Source organism: Solea senegalensis, linkage group LG1 (assembly GCF_019176455.1).
Source record: "Solea senegalensis isolate Sse05_10M linkage group LG1, IFAPA_SoseM_1, whole genome shotgun sequence".
Lineage (NCBI taxonomy): Eukaryota > Metazoa > Chordata > Actinopteri > Pleuronectiformes > Soleidae > Solea > Solea senegalensis.
This window is the reverse complement of record NC_058021.1, coordinates 23,802,514-23,824,146: the sequence shown is the minus strand read 5'-3', so window position 1 is coordinate 23,824,146 and position 21,633 is coordinate 23,802,514. Positions and strand designations below refer to the sequence as shown.

At 39.1% G+C, this 21,633-nt stretch overlaps 1 protein-coding gene across 1 annotated transcript in view; it reads right to left on the bottom strand.

Annotated features, from left to right (window-relative positions):
- The window catches only part of ctnnd2a (catenin (cadherin-associated protein), delta 2a), a 151,373-nt gene that overhangs the window by 104,494 nt on the left and 25,246 nt on the right, over positions 1-21,633 (bottom strand). The window contains exons 3-10 of the mRNA XM_044035173.1: positions 18,787-18,821; positions 18,276-18,380; positions 12,801-12,973; positions 7,116-7,170; positions 6,433-6,640; positions 5,467-5,584; positions 5,137-5,269; positions 1,158-1,331 (exon numbers count right to left, since the gene is read on the bottom strand). Coding sequence (XP_043891108.1) covers positions 1,158-1,331; positions 5,137-5,269; positions 5,467-5,584; positions 6,433-6,640; positions 7,116-7,170; positions 12,801-12,973; positions 18,276-18,380; positions 18,787-18,821 — 1,001 coding nt within the window. The remainder of the gene's footprint in view (positions 1-1,157; positions 1,332-5,136; positions 5,270-5,466; positions 5,585-6,432; positions 6,641-7,115; positions 7,171-12,800; positions 12,974-18,275; positions 18,381-18,786; positions 18,822-21,633) is intronic.

Genomic DNA, 21,633 nt, shown 5'->3' with positions numbered 1-21,633 from the left:
ATAACCATCTATTCAAAGTACAAATACAAAGTGTAGTAAATTATAGATAACAGTGGATCGACTGTATACTTCTCAACTGCACATATTTAATTAATTCCTGTTTGCAAAAGACAATCCTATCACTGCACGCGCCGTACCGAATTACACTGATGGAAATCAAAGCAATACATCACCTCACAACAATAGAAGGCAACCCAATGACCCTTTAAATCAAGTGTGAGTCAAGAGCTATATTTAAACTCAGTCAAACTGATCAACTCGATCTCTGCTCTAGACTGGCATATTTACTTGACCTGAAAGCTAATGATAGCTATTAAGGCAAGGCTGTGTAATGACACAGAGGGAGCTGTGTATGTGGCGTGACCGACTTGTGTGTTTTTCGTAGGGGTATGACACCGTAATGGGATTAACATGGCGTACCTAAACCCAAGATGAGATAAGCGCAATCAGGCTCCATTAAAAATACATCGCTGACAGCAATGGAGCTATTAGGTAACGGGTGAAAATGAGTGTGTCTGAATGTGTGAGTTTGATCAAAAATGCACCTAACCTGAAGTAATAAATGCGTAATTGAAGGTCTTTTCTATAAATTCCTCACTTCCTATTTAGTTTTCTCCTCTTGTGGGTTGGACGTAGTTGAATATGAACAGGACCGGCTACACAGCACACAAGAGCATTTACAGCAGTTACATACCACCAAGGAAAAACTGGGACAACCCTTCAGCTTTAAATAAAAACATCTATCACACCTCACGTGGCAACAACGTTGTCCCGGTTAGTGTTGTTTATCTATATATCATGTAAACCTGACACTGAGTAAGCGAGGAGATCAACATGAGGTGAACACATGCTGTGTGACTGTCAGAGCGATGGAAAATTAGCTCCTAATGAAAGCATCTTTTGCCTCCTCAGCTGTAGGCTTGCATCAAGGCAGTTCTCGTCCATAATCTAAAATCTGTGTGTTGTGTCAGCAATATCAGCAGGAAATGCACAAAGGAATAAAACAAAGGCTTTAACAAAAATAGGAAACTCTGTACCATTTTGTGAAAAACACTGTAGAAAACAAAACAACATATTGGGGTGAATGAAAACACAAACTAGCTCAAGCTGAAATGAAACTGCTGTCAGTGTATCAACGAATAGAGGGAGGGCCTTACCGGTGTTGTTGCGATAGGGGCCTGCATCTGGCCCCTGGCCCTGGCTGAGGCTCCTCATGGGGCCCTTGTTGTGGTAGACACGTTCTTCATAGATGGGATCTATGTGGTGCTCTGGGGACCCCAAGGGCCGAAGGGGCTCCTGACTGTGCTGACTACTGTAGGAGCCTCGAGAGCCTGGAGAAAAGAGAGACGCAAATATGAGATGGTACAGGAGTTAAGAGATTATTGTGGAGCAAGGAACAGAAAGTGTGCAGAGGTAAAATTCAGGTAGAAACACAAGGCTTAAGTCTAAGTCTTTGGACAATGTTTTCTACTTAGTTTTCTGACATTTGTTTGGTATAATAAATATGGTTATTTTTCCATCGCTTCATCCACAACATAGAGAGAAATGCTGTAAGAGGGGTGGATGAATAAATAAAGACAAACAAATCTGGCAGAAGATACATCATTATCCAATGAGATCAAAGAAAAGAACAGATGCAGTGTGAAAAGACAGGGATGAAAAATAACTGAGCTCACTTAACCACAGAGCAGGCCTTTATCACTGCTCTATTTGTATAACCTGCTCAATTTCATTTTACACATTTGTCCGTCATTTGAGTGTTATAGTGCCAGGTGATAGACGTTATTATAGCAGTGTGTGTGTGTGTGCATGTGTGGTTATAGATGCACCAAATCAGAACACAAACAAATGACAGAAAAATAAAGACAGACAAGCACAGCGACATGTAATAGGAAACAAAAATAGAGATCGAGGGAGAGGAAGAGAGCCTCTGTATTTCATTTTTTTTAATCTTCCCGGAGCACATTGCTGGTTGTCAGCTGTAAAATAATGAGATGCAGTGTCCCCCCCTCTTGCTCTGTGTTTGGCACGGATCCCACAAACATGGGGCAAGGAAGTCACTGACAGCAGGCATTTGCTCATTACACAGCAGAACAAATGTAAGGCGGGAGCCTCTGTATGAAAAACATTGACAGCAAAATTAAAATTAGGAAAGAGGGGAAAGGTAGGAGACTCTGGGAACGTGAAGGCGAGTCAACGGCGCTTTGGTGACATGGCAGGAGATAACGTGGAAAGACTTGCACATAGTCATACATGCAGACTTAGGAAGCAATGAGTGATGAAGTGAAAGAGAGACGGTCCAATGGAGCTAATATCGCATTAGTTGCATGCCAAGGATTTTCCAGTGGATAAAGCAGTGCTCGGTACTCGGTGTCAGGCCTTCTTGTGTATCCACCATTAACTTATAACACAATCAAAACTCCTCAACCTTTCACATCACATCAGCAACCAATGGAACTTAGCTGTGTAGCCATGCTTAAATTTTATTGCAGCTTAGTATCAATGTTTTTTTTCTCTTTACCGCCCAACAAAAGTTGCATCCACAGAGAGTATTTTAAAGATGAATCAGAGTGAATACTCAAAAATAAATATGCACCAGGGACCTATTGTCCTAAAACTTCTGTCAAATAGTCTTTGAGGTAGGATGAGTGGAACAATATGGGGTATGAACATGAGGCTGGCCGCACTTGCTGTCCTATAGTATGGTGGCGACTGGCTGGTGATAAAGCATGACTGTGGCAAAGAGGGTATTACGTTTCCTGCAACTGTGTCCTCCTTTTTAGTGTGGTTAACCAACTGGCCTGTTTACCTACTCCGGGCAATGAAGGAAAGGTTAGCTGCATCCAGGCACACTCTGCAAACCAGCAGTTAAGCAGACAGGACATAAAACAAATGACAGATAAGAGAGATGAGAAAATAGAAATATGAAGGGATGGAGCTGATGTTTTACACCTATTGAGCTGCAGTTGAAATGAGGTTATAATTTACCTCCAGACACACTTGTAAAAGGATGCAAGCAAAAGACACCAACCATCAGAATATGCATGAAGGACTACTAATTAGAGCCGTGGACACACCCAATAACAGCATGACTCATCCTCAATCTCTCTCTTCCTCCCATTCCCTTGTCTTTGAAGTCTTGGGGATTCAGATTTTATTCTTTATTCTTTATTTTTTTGACTCGCAGGGGCCCACTCAGGGAAGTACTGACCTCTTTCTTTTAAAGGGTGACGGAACTTTAAGGGAAAACGACAGAATGATGTGGAGAAGAAAATAGAGAAAGATGTATTGCTATGTCTGATGATTCAGTGAAATATATAACAGGATAGCAAAATGGAAAAGAAAAAAATACCTCAGATTCCAAACGACACAAAACTAAATATTTCCTACGAGTAATGTAAAAATAAAATAAAATAAAATAGAAAGCTACCCACTATTCTTTCAACACAATCTAGTCAGTCAATTAAAATAAAAGACAATTAATTCATTCATTATGAAAGTGATAATAAATAATAATTAAATTAGATAGCTAGTACTTTTTAATCGCCACTGAATTTATTTTTAATGTATTTTTCTGAGCTAAATATTAAACTTTTTCAACACTTTGTTAATGTTCATACACAGTGGACAGTATCATGCATAAACTGAAGAGCCGGTTTCTTTTTGGGGTGATTTCTGTTTTGCGTAACTTAACCACAGAGAACATTAGGCAGTGACAGGCTACTCAAACTAAAAAACAAAACAAAACAAAACAAACAAAACTGTGCTTTATCCATGAGGATGTCACACGCTGGGATAAAGAACACTTGAACTAACGATACCCACAAACAATTCTTTGTTTGTACAGTTTTAAAAACATGGTGAGCATGGGGAATTACAGAAACCGGATTCCACCATTTATTAATCTTCCTAATAAAATCAATCACTAGCTCTTAATAGTTCAAGCTCATCAAAGTAAATTCAAACAATCACATAGATCTGCTAATCAGAAAGAGACTAAAAGCTCTTTTCCACATGTTTCCTTTTTTGCCTTCTCCATATGAAGTCTTTAAGAGAGATGACACGCCTCAGATTACAGACTCTGAGATTAACATTTTTCTCCCGGGTTTTCTGATCACAAGTAGAACGCATTGTGACTCGATTAAATTTGGAGGTGGTCTCTGCTACATGAGGGCAAGTGAGATCACATGTGGCACATATTTATGCCAATTATAACCAGCCATGTTCTTAATTACTAAAGAAAGGTCACATTTTTCATCAATGTCGCTACACTTCTGCAGAGCTTCAGATATCACTGTCTGGTTTAATCAATAGCCATATCCAAAACTTCATTTGTCTTCCTGAAATGAAGGGTCTTTATCTTACAATCACTTCACAAATTGCCCATATAGGAAGAATAAACAAAGTGCATGATGAATATGTTTAAGAATGATCCTTAAAGGCCCAGAAAAAAATAACTCCACAAAAGAATTCTCACTGTAGTTACCTGAAACTAACCTTCACGCTCTAAAGCACAAGGTACCTTGAAGAGCACTTATCATGGCATCCTTGGAGCTGTGTGCGTTATCTACAGTATTTAATTAAAATTAAGACAAACAGCCGAACTACACTAACCTACCAGGGACCACGAGCAGTTGGCGCGACACCTTTTCATTCCGAGTTTGCCATTCAGCCAACTCAATTATAGAGTCAATAGAGAAACCCATTAAACAGTCAATGCAACTGCGGAAGCAAAATATGTTCTGACATCTCCCCCGATGTACAATTGTTGTTATATAGAGTAGACAACACTTGGGCACCAACCACAATGCACTGATGTGCTTATTCATAGACTGACTAATTTAGTAGACTGAAATATAGCAATTGACATTTCTTGGAAAGGCAGCGTGAAGCAATGAAAACACAAAAAGCTCCAAAAAAAAAGCTCCAGTAACACCAGACATTGGATCAATAACAGACAAAAACCCTCAAAGATATGCACTGAAACTGAACTCACATATGTTTACCCCCCTCAGTGCAGGTGGTTGTTTTCACAAGAGTTACTTTGCTTTATTAGTTTATTTGCTTCAGGTTTAGGTGCATGTGAGCGTGCATGTGAGCGTGCATGTGAGCGTGCATGAGTGTGTGAACTCCCACCTGCCAGACTGCCTGGTCTCTGCAGTGTAGCAGAAGCGTAGAGCTCGTGGGAGATCTTGTACTGGTCAGAGGCGTGGTGAGATGCCAGTCTTTTGGGAGACAGTGTAGCATAGCTCCCGATGCCTGAACTCATCTGAAAAGTCAAAAAACTTTGATTTTAAAATGTACTGACGAAAAAAAGAAAGAAAGAGAGGTACGTACAGGGTGGCTTTGTGTACCGGTGCAAATACTTCATGTTCCAACACATTTGTAATGCAATTTCAACACATTCTTTACATAAAAAATATTAATATTCATGTCCACATACGAAGAGTGTTAAAGTGTCTCTACCTGGTGAAGGGGGGATGATGATGAGCTGGCCCCTCCCCCTGCCGCTGTTGAGCTGGGCGGAGATGCCACCCTCAGGGGAGAACCCGCCCCTCCTGCTGTTGTCACAGCAACTGTGGTGCTACAAGACAAAATGAGAAACGAATGATGTCTTCAAAAGATACATTCCATTTCACCGTTGCTTGGAAAGTGGGATGGAAGTAGCATTTAGTTGCAAAAATAACTCTCTTAGAATGGCGGTCTATGGGAAAATGAGCCAACTTCTCACTTGAGAAGATGTCAGTAAACATTTTCATGAGGAGTTAATGGTTTCTGGTGGCAAAAAATGGTCATAATCTGCTGTGCTGGAGAGTCCAAACAGACTTGGTATTCAGTATGGTACAAAGATGGTGAGGACAGTAATGAAAGTGACTCTTCCCTTCAGACCATCTTTGAAGGCTCTGTATTCAAACAGGCAAAAAAGATTCTAAATGACCAATAACACAATCTGTTTTCTGACTGTAATCTGTAATCCTCAGACCAACGTTATAGAGCAAACTCTCACATGTATCTCGACAAGCACTGTTTTAACAATATTCCATTTTTATTCTGTGTTATTTGTATTCTGTGAGTTACATAACCTTGTATGCTGTTTGGTGTCTGTTATACTGTGTTTGTTTCTTCAATTGTTCTTGCACTTTTGCCCAAAGGAAATTTCTCTGTGGGTAAAGTAATTATTTTTCGTTTGATATTATAAAATACAGCATGGGTGTGATTTACAGTATACAGCGTGATAGAAGAGATTACAGGACAGTGGCCTTCAAAGTCCATTTTCCAGTTGCATCCTGTAATTATATACTTTCTATCCAGTCATTTATTCTTCTTCCAGTCTCCTTTATCTACCTTCAAACACCATCAAACTCAATACACCAGCATTATCAGCAATAGATCAAAATCAATATCAGCGTCACAGCCACTGAGCCACTATACCTGTATGACTTGGCCAGTCGATTAGGAGGCTGTTTGTTTGGAGAGGAGGAAGAGGAAGGGAGGCGTTGAGTGGTAGAATACCCCGGTGAGTCGGAGGATGATCCCAGGCGCTGGAGCTTATTAGGGGAACCAGACCCTGAGCCTCCTCCTCCAGACAGAGGGGAACTGACACGCTGGGCAGGCAAGGTGGAGCTGGAGTAGTAGATACCTAAAGATCAAGGGAAGTGAAAAAAAATATATGAATAAACATATGATGCAGACGATGAAAGAGAATATGGTGCAGCTGATGTTAATGATTTACAGATACAGGCAGGTCACAGAGCAAGAGTAATACTGTGCAAAAAAAAAACCCACACAGGTTCGACTCAGGGAAAGTTTACTAAAGCAGAAGACTTCACAGACAGTATATGGTACAGCCTGTTCATAAATTATGGAAGACAAATGCTCTACTACCAAGTAACAAAATTATACATGCAGTCTCTGAAAACACTGTCCTACAAGCAACATTTTTATTCCGATTCTCATGCATGCCTATCAGTGTCTCCAGAAGTCATCTCTGTGTATCCACAGAACTTCATGCTTTGCCACATTCATTTAATATGAAGAAAAATGCATATTCACAAAGAGAGAGGGAGAGAGGAAGAGATATGGAGAAGAGAAGAGCAGCAAATGTGAGTCCTGACCTGATCCTGCACCAGGTTGTGATTGTTGCGGTTGGGCTGCACGACTTGATGTCACCTGAGGGGACGTAGAGCAACACAGAGTGAGTGACAGAAGAGGGGCCATGACAGTGAAGGAGGGACACATCTACAGCGTGATTAGTGGGGGAAGGGGACATTGTATGGCAGAGGGAGTTCAGAAAAATGTGATCAAAGTGAATAAAGAGCAGAGGCCATGAAAAACTTTTATGCACAATATGTTCACTCAAGCCTTTGAGGATCCCAAATGAACCTAGAGCAGCAAGTAATGAAGTCCCCACAGAAAACAGAGGGGTGATTCAAACAGACTCATAGACAGACGTCCACAGAGCTCGGATAAATGAAATCATTTCTTATAGAAGCTTGTTGCACCATCTAAACTAAAGACATAATGAAATACAGCAGACTGTTTTTTTTTTATTATTTTGAGCAAATGTTGAATAAGGACAGGGGAAATAAATGCATATTTAGGCTCACTCACTATCCTGATACCTACAGCTTTAAAAGCAATATGCAATGAACTCCTTACAGGCACAAGCTGGTCTATTCAAATATATTCTCCTTAGTGTCTAGAGGCTGTGGGGAGAGCATATGCCAGTGCTTCACTGAGCCTCATATACTTATGGTGATGTTTAGAGCTGAAAAGATGTTTCAAATGCATTATGACTACATTCACATATACAGTAAATGCAGTGGTGCAAACCCTACAGAAAGTAAACACAGTCACAGCTTTCCCAAATATAAATTCTAATAATTTTTTTAATCAATTTACAAAAAAACAAAGTGAGCCAACAGTTGAAACACCTATATTAAATTAATTTAATTTTAAATTTGGTGAGATCAAACCTGCATCAATTCATATAGGCACACTTGAACAAAGGATTATTTAGGTGTATAATCAACCAAGTACACCAAAAAGGTGCTAATGTTCATCATTTTCATATGTGGGTTCACAACTTGGTAAGAGGCTTGAAACTGGGTGAAGAACAGACTCTGCTACCAAGTGGAGAGAGTGAAAGACTGTCTCACCGCGGTATATGACCTGTGACATGAAACGGAGTACAGCAGTAAGACACAAGGTAGTGATACCACACCAGCAAGGTCTCTCTCAGGCAAAGATTTCAAAGCAAACTGGAGTTTCAAGATATGCTGTTCAAGCTCTTTGAAGAAGAACAAAGAAGCGGGCAACATGGAGGAAAGGTGTGGTGTGGCAGATAAAAGACACATCATGCTTACTTCCCTTCAAAATGGGAAGATGTGCAGCCGTGCCATCAGCTCAGAACTGACATAAACCTGTGGTATTCTGGGTACACTCATCTCCTGTCTGAAAAGTCTGGCCAGAAGTGGTCTTCATGGAAAAACTGCAGCCAGAAGGCCATACCTCTGGCCAAGCAACTCCACTATGCATGAAAACATAAGAACTGGGTTTCAAAAAATGGCAGCAGGGGCTTTGGACTGAATTTGGCTGTACAATAATGAGTGTCTGCAGGCAATGGTGAAGCACGGTGGAGATTCTTTGCCATCCATCATGCATTATGCATTTTTAGCAGGGAGGCATCTGATTGGCCCCAAATACTGATTCTGCAGTAGGACAATGACCCCAAACATACAACTAAGGTCATAGTCCAGAGATCTGATCTCTACATCATTGAGTGTATCTGCAGATCTTCAAGAAGTTTGGAACAACCACCTGATGTGTTCTTTCAAACACTTTGTGCAAGTGCACCTATAATAATTTATGCCGCTTTGAAGACAAAGTGTGGCCACACCAAATATTGACAGATTGAGAGGTTTCTTCTGTTTGCTCAATTTGCATTTTGTAAATTAGAATTTGTGATTGTCTGGATATTTATCCAACAAAGTCACCAGTGTAACCCACGTGTGCAAGCACAGATCCACACATAAACAATGTGGAGTCATTTTTGGTTGGTCATTTACCAGGTGTGAACATTTGCAGCTTTACAGTTCTCCAGAAAACAGTGGGATAAAAAAGAAACAAGCCTGCTCAGCAATTCTTCCCGAGATAAATGTAGCCACACACACACACACACACACATATACAGTACATACACAATCTCCAATTATCTTCTCAATGGCAGTGTCGAGTTATATTTACCTGCTTTGCGAAAAGCTAAATTGTGTCTGTTTAAGACAACAGACCTTTGGTTTAGCGTCACTGTTTTGCACAGGGGTTATGGAAACACCTTTATCTCTGACTGAGTGGATTAGTAGACTCTAAAAGTTTATTTTGGCAGGCTCCCATAAAGACTTAAAGAACGGAAATAAACTGCACATTGCAATACGGCATTATATTGCATACAGTGCTTCCATATATAATGTCATTGACACACATTTCTGACACTGTGTCCACAATATAGTGCAAACATTATGTGGAAATGCTCCCAGCATGAGAACGTTACATGTTGAGTTGCTTGATCATCCATGATCTTGACCCTCAATCTGGGTCAACTGTCAAGAGTGTGTGGAGAACATCACTTTAAAACAACAGTGGATGGTACATGAACCTGTGGAATAAGTCTCTGAGGGTTCTTGGACATCATCAAAGTCATTGTATCTTACAGAGTGTAGATTTGAGTTTTGTTGATGACATTTCACCTGTAATCCAAGAGGCAGTTCTGACTGACTGGTGGGAATTTGTTTAGGAATCATTACTACATTTAAACAAGTCTGTGGATTCTCATTCATCCAGGTCAAAGTTATCCAGAAGTCAATGGCTCAGTAGCAACTAATGTATCCATGAAATCACAGAAATTAATAAAAGCACAACTAACAAGTTGAAACTATTAATTTCTGTTTCTTTGACATATAAAAAGTGATTTCATGACTTTAATTCATCATAATATAATCTCCCCATACTGTCGACAGCAATTCCAGTTCAGGTCAGTAGATTCTCCCATGTGACGACAACATCAACATAAATAAATCATTATGTAGATGTCAGTCCCTGATGTTACTTACAGTAATATATATCTGGTCTGTTTTGATCAAGTATTTTCTAAGAGCATAAGTTTACCATAATATCCCAGATAATATGCGTCTCCTTTCACTGGAACTACAGTTTAGTATGGATTACAGCAGTGGCCTACTGTCATTAAAAATGTTGCTTGAGTGCTTGAGGTGATAATGGGATTGATGTGCACATTTAAATGCTTCATACATACATATATATATATATATATATATATATATATATAATATATATATATATATATATATATATATACATATATATATATATATACATATATATACATATATATATATATACATATATATACATATATATATATATATATATATATATATATATATACATACACACACACACACACACACACAATGACACTCCATCAGTTTAAGTGCACGTGGATAAAGGGATATTTGAGTGGATTAGTAAATGCATCTATAAATAGCCAGGGACTCTTAATGGGGACGTGAGAGCAACTATTCCAAACAGTGTGAACTATAAAGTTCTTCTATACGTCCCCTGTGGTCATTTAGTGGGTTATGAAGCCAAGTGTGAGAGCTAATGCTGATGAAATGCAGGCAACAAATGTGAGTTTAGGAACCACGTTAATGGTTTATGTCACCTGACTGTGTTTCATACTGCAGCTGCATCCAGTTTTAAAGTGAGACTTAAATGGCCTTTAGTCTAACGAGAGGGTGCTTGGATGATGTGGCATGAACGGGTGAATGGATAGATAGATAGATATGGATGGCTTATTCACTGAGGTAAATAAATTATGAGTATATTATGAATTGTTGGCTGAGTTAACTAACAGATGAAAAGCCTGACACACTATGCGAGGGAGAGCACTCTGTGTCATCTCACACTGCTGCTTATTTTCTCCCCCAGTAAAACACTGGGATGTTTGAGGTGCCATGTATCCATGCATTATTAAAGCAGGGCCTCTCAGGGTTATAAATACCCAACAGAGAAGCAGCAACATGGCAGACTTTTCATTTTCTTTCCCTAAAAATAATAAAAAAAGGAAACTTTAAAACACATGGATAAGTAGGAGTATATAAAACACATACTTCATTGTACACAAGCACCAGCAAAAACATGAATGTACTGCACATGAATGCAAGCTGCAACTGCCTATCCAGTAGCACTGACATTCAAAAAAAAAAAAAAAAAACTATTCATGGGCAACGAGCCCTGCTGACAACACTGGCCCCATTACACTGACAAGCCAAAGACATCAGAGAGGAGAACACACATATACAGTACACTCGTACTCTGATATAAACAGGCAGGGTGAGGAGAGGAAGAGAAAGCAGAGGAGGGAAAACAGGACAGAAGTACTGTGAGTAGAAGGGCAAGAAATATTGAATACAAAGAAATAAGATTTCTTTTCTGCCTAATCTGTCCATCCATCTTCATTTTTCAATCTATATGTTTAGTATGGTTAATAAAAGTACTTATAAAGACAGAACACTGTGTCACTGTGTAAAGAGACATGCCTTTGTGCGCACACACACACGTTACTCCTTGTCACTTTCTCAGTAACAAATCAGCCAAATTAAAAAAAAAACACCCTTCACTTTAGAGACAAAATGTGCAGATACAAAGATTTAAAGAGATACATAAACACAGCATTACAGATGCCGAGATGTTCACAGGTAAACACATTTGATCGGAAATATCTTCTTACCAACTGTCCACTTTATTCACACACTTAACATTTATACACATCTATCACAAATGGAACATTCATTTTGTCCCAGACACTGGCACATATCTTTAATTGAAGAACTGCAGCTGCTGATTTATTTAATGTACATACATGTCTGAGTGTGTGTGTGTGTGTGTGTGTACACACATACTTGCATTTCTTGCCTCTTTGGGACCTTCTCTGGCATAAACACTGACCTTGTCAGGACCAGCAGTACTCGTAGAGACCAAACCAGGTCCTGATGAGGCAGAACCTCATTTCTGAGGACCTGGTTTAGATTTGAATTGTGGTTAGGATTGGGATTAGGCATTAACTGGTTATGGTTAAGGATTGTTTAGGCTGTCTAAACAAAGAAAAGCCAATGGTTTGTTTTACAAGCCATAGCTGCACAAACCTGTGTGTATGTGTAGTAATGTGGTGGCATTTATCTCTTCACCAGGACACTCTTGTGGTGAATATGTGACTTTATTGACTGTATTTCCAAAGTCCCTAATCCACATTTTGGACTGTAATAATCTGATCCCCCTTCTTTTATAAACAGTTTTGAGGAATCGCGCCTCCCACCTGTTTCAAAAAAAAGCTTTGGACAGCTCGTGACTGGACCTACAACTTCAGTGAAAGTAATAAAAACAGGACTCTGTGCACATAGATGTGATGTCTAATAAATCCACGTTGACTGAGTTACACATAGCTGATGATGCACTTCTCAAGTCTGAGTGGTGTTCACTGTGTCTCTGATTAAAAAATCAGCATAGCAAGGAATCTGACACAAGCAGACACAGTATATCTAAACATCACGCTGGTCCTCAAAGGCTTGAGCGAAGAAGACAATGTGCTTATTAACTGCAGCAAATTCACTTGAGTAAAACTTTATCTATAGAGCTGATATTAGCATTTCAGTTTGACTGTACTTTTCATCAACACCACCAGCAGCCTCATTATCATTATAGAGTACAGCAGTTGTTCCTACCTGGTTGTAGCTGTGCACAGCTCCTCCAACCTGCCCGCTGCGCTGAGGAGTTGCTGCGGAGATGCTGTCACTAAGGGCGAGGGTCTGGTTGCTATGGTAGCTGGCAGAGTACTGGAGCGAAGCCTCCGGGGTGGAGTTGAGCTGCAAGGAACTCTGGGAAAGAAGAGCCGGTCCTACCGATAGAGAAAGAGGTGGTGTATGGTTGGGTGGGAGGTGGGGGTTGAGTTGAGTTGGTGTGCATGTAGAGAGGGGAAAAGTGTGTGAAGGCGTGAGGAGAGAGAGATTAAGAGTGAGGAAGAGAAGGGGCACGAAGAGGAGAGATTGAGAGGCGAAGAGTGAAATCGGGAAGAGAGAGAGAGAGCAGCAATTTAGAGCAGATAGTGCAGCAGTGCAGCACTTCGTGAGTTGGCGATGGCATACATAATTTATTAGCAAAGGGGAAAAAGAAACAGAGGAACACAGAGAATGGGAGGAGGAGGGAGATGGAGAGGATGGGAGGAGGGCTGAAAATAAGAAAGTTGTAATAGATGGAGCACCTAACAACTTGAAGCTTGAACCATTTTTACCCTACCGCCTTGAACCACATTTCCCTCCAGCCCTTGTGTAACATATAAGTTTACTTTGGAGTTAAGGCTTGAATATTGTTTTATTTATGTTGCTGTTTTGTAAGCTTTGCAGTTTTGCACTACATTGGAACGTGGCTTTTCATTCTCTTGCTAAAATGCACTCGACTCCCCTTCCAAACACCTCGACAGTGACAAGGTTGAGAACTGTATGAATCAAAACTATTTTAATCTGTGAGAAGTATGGCTTCAATAACACAGATCGTATACTACACATATCAGAGATGGTAAAATTCACTGATTGAAGTTACTTCAATGGTATAAAATTTAATGATACAATTTCCCATGCTAAAAGAAAGAAATGTGCACTGGATATGACTTTTGGATGAGCCTGAGATACATCTGAAGCATCTTAACACTGATAAATCAGATTCATTTATGTGTAATTATTAAAAAAAAAACTCAATACCGTTTGGAAATGTGCCCTTATCATTTATATTGATTCCTCCCCTCTAATCTGTTGTGTCAAGCGTGCTCTCTCACCTCCACAGCTGTCAGTGGATAAGTCTCCAGCACATTTCATTCTGCAACACTTTCATTTCATTTTTCAAGAGAGACAGTTTGTCAAGACACATGCAATTTGTAAAGTACGCCTTGACAGTATGAAGCACAGAAACAACAATGCAGATTTCTCAAGGCATATGGTTCTACAGATACAACATTTATCACGGAAGAACTGGAAAATAACACATTATCTACAGTCACCATTTCCAATTGCATAGCATAACATTCTTTTCTTTTGCATCTCATTTGTGTCTTACAATCGGGAGGAAATGTCAAGTATCATTTAGTAGTTGCCGTGTATGTATTTAATCATCTGGAATCCATTGAGATGTGTATGACATTGGCCACAGTCATGGAAGTGCATCACTATTACACTCCCGTAAATCACTTCCAGTACCTGACACAGTCGCTGCTGTAGCACCAAATGATGATCCCCCTCACTCTGATTCAAATGCTGGGCACTTAAAGCTGATATTGATTGGGAATATGAACATTATAAGGTAGTTACTAAGATGGACTATCTTCTAAACTGTGTGTGAGGTGACGAGGTCAGGCGAAGGGAAATGTTTCAAACTGCTCAGTAGTCTGTGGTGCGAGTGGCTGTGTGGGTTTTTCCCGCGTGCATGTTTATATGTGTGGTTAAGGATCTCCTAAGGAGCAGTTAGGTCGGTGACCTGTTCACTCAACGGTGTATACATATTTCATTAAGTTGCTATTTTTGCCCTCTCCCTCCCTCTGAATACAAATCTCCTGTACATGAAATGTATGCAATTATAGTTTGTCGAGTAAGAAAGTTAAACCAGGCTCTCTCTGTTCCTTACTTTTTCAATTTCAAATGTTTGAATATCATGAATATATCCTCATAAAGGCTACAACAAGTGTCTTCCCCAGGGCTCACTGGCATGTTGGTTTCATATTCTTAATAACAAAGAGCCTTATTATTTGCTTGTTCTCTATGTCTCTTTCCCTCATGCGCACTCTCTCTCTCTCTCTCTCTCTTTCCTCCTCCATGAATTCCTTTCTTCCTATGAGAGTGTGCAATCTGAACTACGACCAGCTCCAGCTTCTCCTCTTCACAAAAGACTTGCCTTTCTCTCATCTCAATTCATTCCTAGCGTTGTATGAATTATTAAACAGCACTTTGTGTTACACGGACTGAGTGGGAGCTCCCAAAGTTATCATCACTCAGCCATGGTGTTTGTTACATTGTGCTTGCCGTGTGACTAAAGCTGTATGTGTTTATTTCAATGTCATATGTGTAATGTAAAGTGTGTTTGTGATGGATGGTCAGATAACAGCTCAGTCATTAGTTTTGGTCAAGTTTATGCATGTGTGGTAGTAAGTATAGGCTATGTGAGTGCACTGGATGTAATTAACTGTAAGTGGATACAATGTTTGTGTGTGTGAGAGAGTGGAGTGAACTTTACATGGTTTTATGTCTCAAAGTCTCACATGAAACATGTATTTTTAACACCTTAGTAGAATTTATAAAAATATAATTTTTGATCACTACCCAAACCTTAACCTGGCTCAAATACAAAACCTTAACTCTCAAAAGCCCTAAATGCCTTTACAATCACACATTTGAGCAAAAAATACTTATCTCTGAAATTGATTTTGTTTTTTGAGAGTCATAAAATTGTTTTCTGTTCCCAAATCTTGATATTTCTACTTTCTACCTCAGATGAACAGAAACAGCTAAAAATAGTGGTTGCTAATTTAGTTATTAAGTTATTTTCTTATAGCAGTAGACCAGTAGACCAAAGCCAAATACTAAAAACATGTTTCTACTATTTCCTGACTGTGTTTATTTTATTATTTGCATGATCATCTAAATGTAGCAGGTATTCAAAACTCTTTTTTTTATATCAGGCTGACTGACTAACAGGTAATGTGCACTGATTGTAATGATACAAACACAGTCACATAACAATTTAATTTACATTCATTTCATGGACATAAACCTAATAATACCCTTTGCCCTAATCGGAACATAACCACGACCATTGACCCCAGAATTAGCTCTTTCCACAAACGTAGACACAGCTTTGTGCCCAACTGAACATGCCCTCAATTAACTGGTCATTAGTCATAATTCCTTACACAAGAGAAGCCTAAGCCACATAGTTTTTAAAAACGTCTGGTTTTAAAACAGCAGATTAAACCAAACCTCTCTAAAGAATCTTGAATTTCTTTTCATGGCAATAACCCTTTTGGAGTTTGAGTGTCTCTGTCAAATTATTTTACAACTACAGTGTCAGCTGAGAGCAAAAAGTTTGTGTTGTGGGGCATTTCACTAAAGAACCATACACTAAGTATTTAACACATAGCTATTTGTAGTCTTCCCTTTTCAGAAACACACACACACACACACACACAGAAAAAGCTGAGGTAAAAGTGTGATGCTTTTGGAGCAAGTCCATTAGTAAAAGTGGGGGGAAAAAACAGCTGGTATAGAGCACCTCAAAAAAGTACTGCTCACAATGAAAGTTCCATCTATTTGACCTCAGATAAAGCCTGAGAGACGCCCATTCAGTGGCTTCCTACGCTAGAATTAAACTGAAATAATCTGACAGTCGTGTGCAGCATTAACTGATCAGCTTTTGTTTCTGTCCTACAGTACAGCTCAAGAAATCTGCATTGCACAAGTATGTTTTTGTTCGAGAACATAAATACCAGTTCGCTCTTCATATATAAATGCACTGAGCACCATGTATGCAGCAGCTCTTAAAATGCCATCCATTACAGCGATATCAACCATCAAAAAGGTCACCAGACAATAAGTGAAATAGGAATGCAGTGTTCCACAACCAATGACCTGCAAGGAAAATGCCAAGCACATTTGGAGAGATCTCTTACACAGTCAGCCTCTCAATCATCAATTACATTTGTTCATCAAAACCCGAGTTGGAAAAGCTGCCAAAGTCATTGGTACGAAAGGGTCACGGCGTGTTTATTTGTTTGTCTTGATATCAAAGGAACAATGGCATTTTATGGTTTATATGGTCATGCAGGAACTCTTGTAGTTAATCCTATAGTGTGTCATTTTGTCATCAGCGGTGCATTTCTTTCAGTGCTAAAGGGTGATGTAATGTTATTGTCAATTTCCTGTTACCGTTCGTGTTCCTGGTACCACAGTGGACCTGTGACAGGTCTTCTGGGCAAAAAAAAAAATATATAGTTTAGTTTCAGCTGCAGTGGAGCAGAACTGAGAACTTGGAGAGACTGACTCGACTTGGTTTTTGAACTTATGAGGGAGATTACTGCAGATTCTGATTGTTTATTCCTTTTTATTTGACAAAACTGAAAACACAGAATGTTCCCATTTCAGTCATGAGAGGGGTCAATATAATTTTGCCAAGGGGTGCTGTATTTTATATGCACACTTTCCTTCCTTCAAAGCACGCCAAGAGCTACGACACCATTATCATTTGCCTTAAGAAACATCTTTAAAATTAGGGAATAAACAATGTTAAAGTAACCACTTAAATGTTGAACAAACCTATCAGACGGTGATAAACATTACTCCATGTATCAGCATATTTGATGCAGCGTCAGCAGGTAACGTTTCCGATTGGGCTAATGAGGGCTGATGCTGAGGCTCGACACACTTGTCCAGCAACTGGGCACTGACTGTGTCCTCACACTGTGTGAGCCACCCCTTGTCTCCCCGCCCCCCTGAGTTTGGTTGTTCATTGTTTCATAAACAGAAATGGATTTGTCTCTGTCTTTCATGGACTTGTTAACACATTTTTAGTCGTATTGTCAGATTTTGTTACATATTTGTCTTAGATTTTGTGTATAAGGAATAGTTTCACACTTTTCATAACATTTTCTTTTATGTTTACATAATGTCTTATCTGGAACAAAGTCCTCCCTTGACTCAACTTGCTTACTGTAAGTAGAAGTGAAATCTGAGCAAGGGCTCAATATTAACGTAGGGAATTGCTGCACTTACGCCGGATTTCTAACGGCCTAAGGGGCTAATAAGGGTACATTTTCTCCTTTGTTTTCAGCAGAACAAAACAATTACTAAACAACACACACTGCGGTCTTTATTTAAACCAACCACAGGTGCATTTTCTTATTTTTTTTAATCAGGAATGTTTCTCAGTCACCCCAGTCCTTGTTTTTTGCAGAGTGACTGTGTAAGACAGTTAAAACATTTGGTTGATATTTGTCTTGAAGAATTTCCTGCTATAGTGAGGCAGACCCAAAACAGATCATATTAAAGCACTAAATTGCGCACATTACAAATTCCTCAAGAGCAAATGTGAATAAACATACAAATAAAACTATTTAGTTTGCTTAACAGAGCTTAACACAAGATGTGGACAAGCACACTTACGTTCACCGCTGTCAAGTATTCCTGATTCCTGTAAGGAGCGAATGCAGGAATCCACCAACTCTAAACCTGTTGTCAACTCGTCCTCGATATCCTTCTGTCCGTCCGCTGTGACAGAGAAAATGGGATGAGAGACAAGAGGAAGACACGGGACAAAAAAAAGAGGCAAGGCAGCAGAGAGAGATGAATGAGATCTCTTTGAACTGTAACTTCAATTCTCTACTCTCACACTCCATAAAATTCCACACATTACATCTTGGTTATGAGCTGTGGGATGTTTTTGATTATATGCTGGATAGGACCCTGATAAGTCTTCCCTGGGAGTTGCCTGAGTGGAAATGAAGCTGTTTCAAAAGGTGTATTCAACTGAATGTTAAGTGTGTTTGAGTCAATTTGGGGTTTGTGTGTCCATGAATGTCTGTATGTAAACTAGCAATGAGGTGTTGAGTAATCAGGTTAAGCTCGTCGTGCGTGGCTGAGCAGGAAGTGTGATTGTAAGTGTGGTGAACTTTACCTTGAGCGTTCCAGCGAAACTGCTCATCGGTCGAACTGCAAAAGAAGAACACAGTAAATGTAAGACTGATAAACGGAACAATAGCATTCACACTTTCAAATATTTACATTATGTTTAAAACACTAGCCAAAATCAAGGGAAGAAAATAACTTTTTAGTTTTTGGGGACCGTTATTTCAAAAACTTTACAGCATGAGACATTAGACAATGCTCTTATTATTACACTCAATGCAATCATGCAGATACTGTACATACACGACCACATTTGCACACATTCATTCCCACGGATACACAAGATTTCTTTTCTATCCCCTTGATCATTGTCAATTGATCAGTGATTGATGAGGGAGGTGGAACCCGGGGAAAAAAGACAAAGCAAGCCCGAGGGAAACAGACAGGCAGAAAAAGAAAGTTAGAGATGAGTATCGAGCCACCAGCTGTGTAATCAATACAGACACAGACAGACTAAATGATACATATAGACTCTTTCATCTGACTTCATCTACACCATTAGTCTAGCTGTCTGGCAACGTGGCTCGTTTCTGCACTTGTCGCATTCATACTGCTTTGTATTCAACCAGCCCAACTTTGTAATTGAATGCCTGTCACGGTGTGTGCATGTGTGATTTGGATGTCAAAGTTTATTTTGCGTCTAAAGGGCTTGAACATGAGAACGCGTGAATACATTTACATGAGTTTGTCTGTGTGTTTGAGATGATGTTATTATCTATGATGGTATCGGTCTACCAGAGCTGCAGACATGGCTGTTTTCTAAATACCATTCATAGATTGATCGGACTGTTGAATCGGTGTCGAGTACAAGCCTCTTTCTAAAGCATCACACTCTGCCATGCAGACAAGAGGGGACATTTAAAACAAAAGAGTCATTGATGTGTGAATATGCAGTGCTGTATTTTTCCATTTTTTTTCCGTTTGTTTGACTTTTCATTTGTGTGATGAAGTTCTGACATGCGTCCGCTTGTTAGACAGTCTGGTTAATTGTTGTCGTTTCGAAACCTGAAGATCGCCGCTGCTTACATGACAGCCAGTCAATACTTACATACTGAGGTCAGAATCTCTGTGTTCTGCTGAAGTTTCAGTTTACTCTTCTCTAAGGCAGTGGCTCTCAAACTTTTCATACCGAGTGCAACCTGAGAAAATATTGATTGAGCTCTTGAAGTAACACCATTATCGCCAACGTTAAAATACAGTGAAAATACGCGAAAATAGATTAAGATGTTATTTGTTTCATTTTCTACAGTCTGGTCAAAACTCCTTGTCGCCACTTCGATCACATACCCTGGTATATACAGTAGAACAGTATGTCGGACTTTCTGAGAGGAAGCTCACGTACCACTGATGGTACACATATCATGGTTTAAGAACCATGGCTGTGATTGTTGAAAGAATGAAAGAAAGATTAAATCAGTGCATACTTTGACAAACTGTATATGATTCCCTGCTCATCCTGCATTTCTTTAGTTGAAAGAGAATCTTTATAACAGCAAATCCACTGAGACACATGAGTGCAGCACAAAAGAGACTGGAATTAGCAGCAATGCAGGGGAAAGTCGGATCAATTAAGAATTACTAATTATACAGAGATTGAAACATCAAATCTCACCAATGTGAAACAGAAGGTTAGATGATAAATCCACATTAATTAAGTATGGACCCATTTTACTTTCCTAGAATACTGTGACTGATTTAAAGACATATTATTCTTCATTTATCATCTCTCTGCTGCCCTCCTCTCTAAACTTAATAACTAGTGTCTCGCTCTATTTCAGTATATTTTCACAGGAAATTATGCAGCAAAGAAATGTAATGCTTTATGGCAATTACTTGTTTTAGATTCGGTGTCACACAACAAAGAGCTCAACGACCAAATTTGACCGTGCTGTATGTCGGTAAAGACATTTTTAAAATTGACACTTTAAACTTAACAATTACTCTCCAGCTGGGAGTGAACGATGGAAGCAAAGGTTCCGTTTAAATAAAAAGAAAAAAAATCAACTTGACGGGCTAATGAAACACCGTCAGCACGGGACAGTAACAGCATGTGGGTCAGACAGGTGGAGTTAAGATCAAACGGCCTTTTGATCAAACACTCAGTCCAGCAGAGAAACGCATTTAATATCTTTAACTTTAAAAGTCCTTTTACTTATAGTATTATCACAAATACCACCTGCATATACGTCAGCATTATTCATAGCATGTCTTTGCTTAGTATAATAAATAGTTCAAATCAATAAAAAGAAGAAAACAAGGCTTCACTGCTGTGATATAATGAGATTAAGTATTGAGGTGTGGTGAGAGAGCATCATTCCTTTATCGGGTTGAAAATTTAATCATAATAATAATAAAATGTCTGTACTTAAATACAGACATTTAAGTACAGACATTTTATTATTATTATTATTATTATTATTATTATTATTATTATTATTATTATTATTAATAATAATAATAATAAGTCATATAAATTATTTTATTACTAATGACAAAAACATTTAGGTTAATTAGGGATCTGCAAACAGGAGGGAGAGTCCATCTCTCCCCAAGGGGAAAAAAGAAAATGTATTAAACTGACCCAACTGTGAAATGTCCTCATCATATCTCACCGGCCTGTGGAGAAGGTTACGTCTTTGAACAATCCTAAAATGCCAGATCTAGGACATTACATTATAAATATTTCAAACATGTTTTGATGCCTTTAAGAACTGGTTCTTCAAAGTAAACATTTCACTTTTAAGGCTCACTTCTGTCGCCCTCCCAGGTAGATAAAAGCATCTGGCTGCATTTTAATACAATTACTTATGCTTTTTTTTCACATATACATATTTTT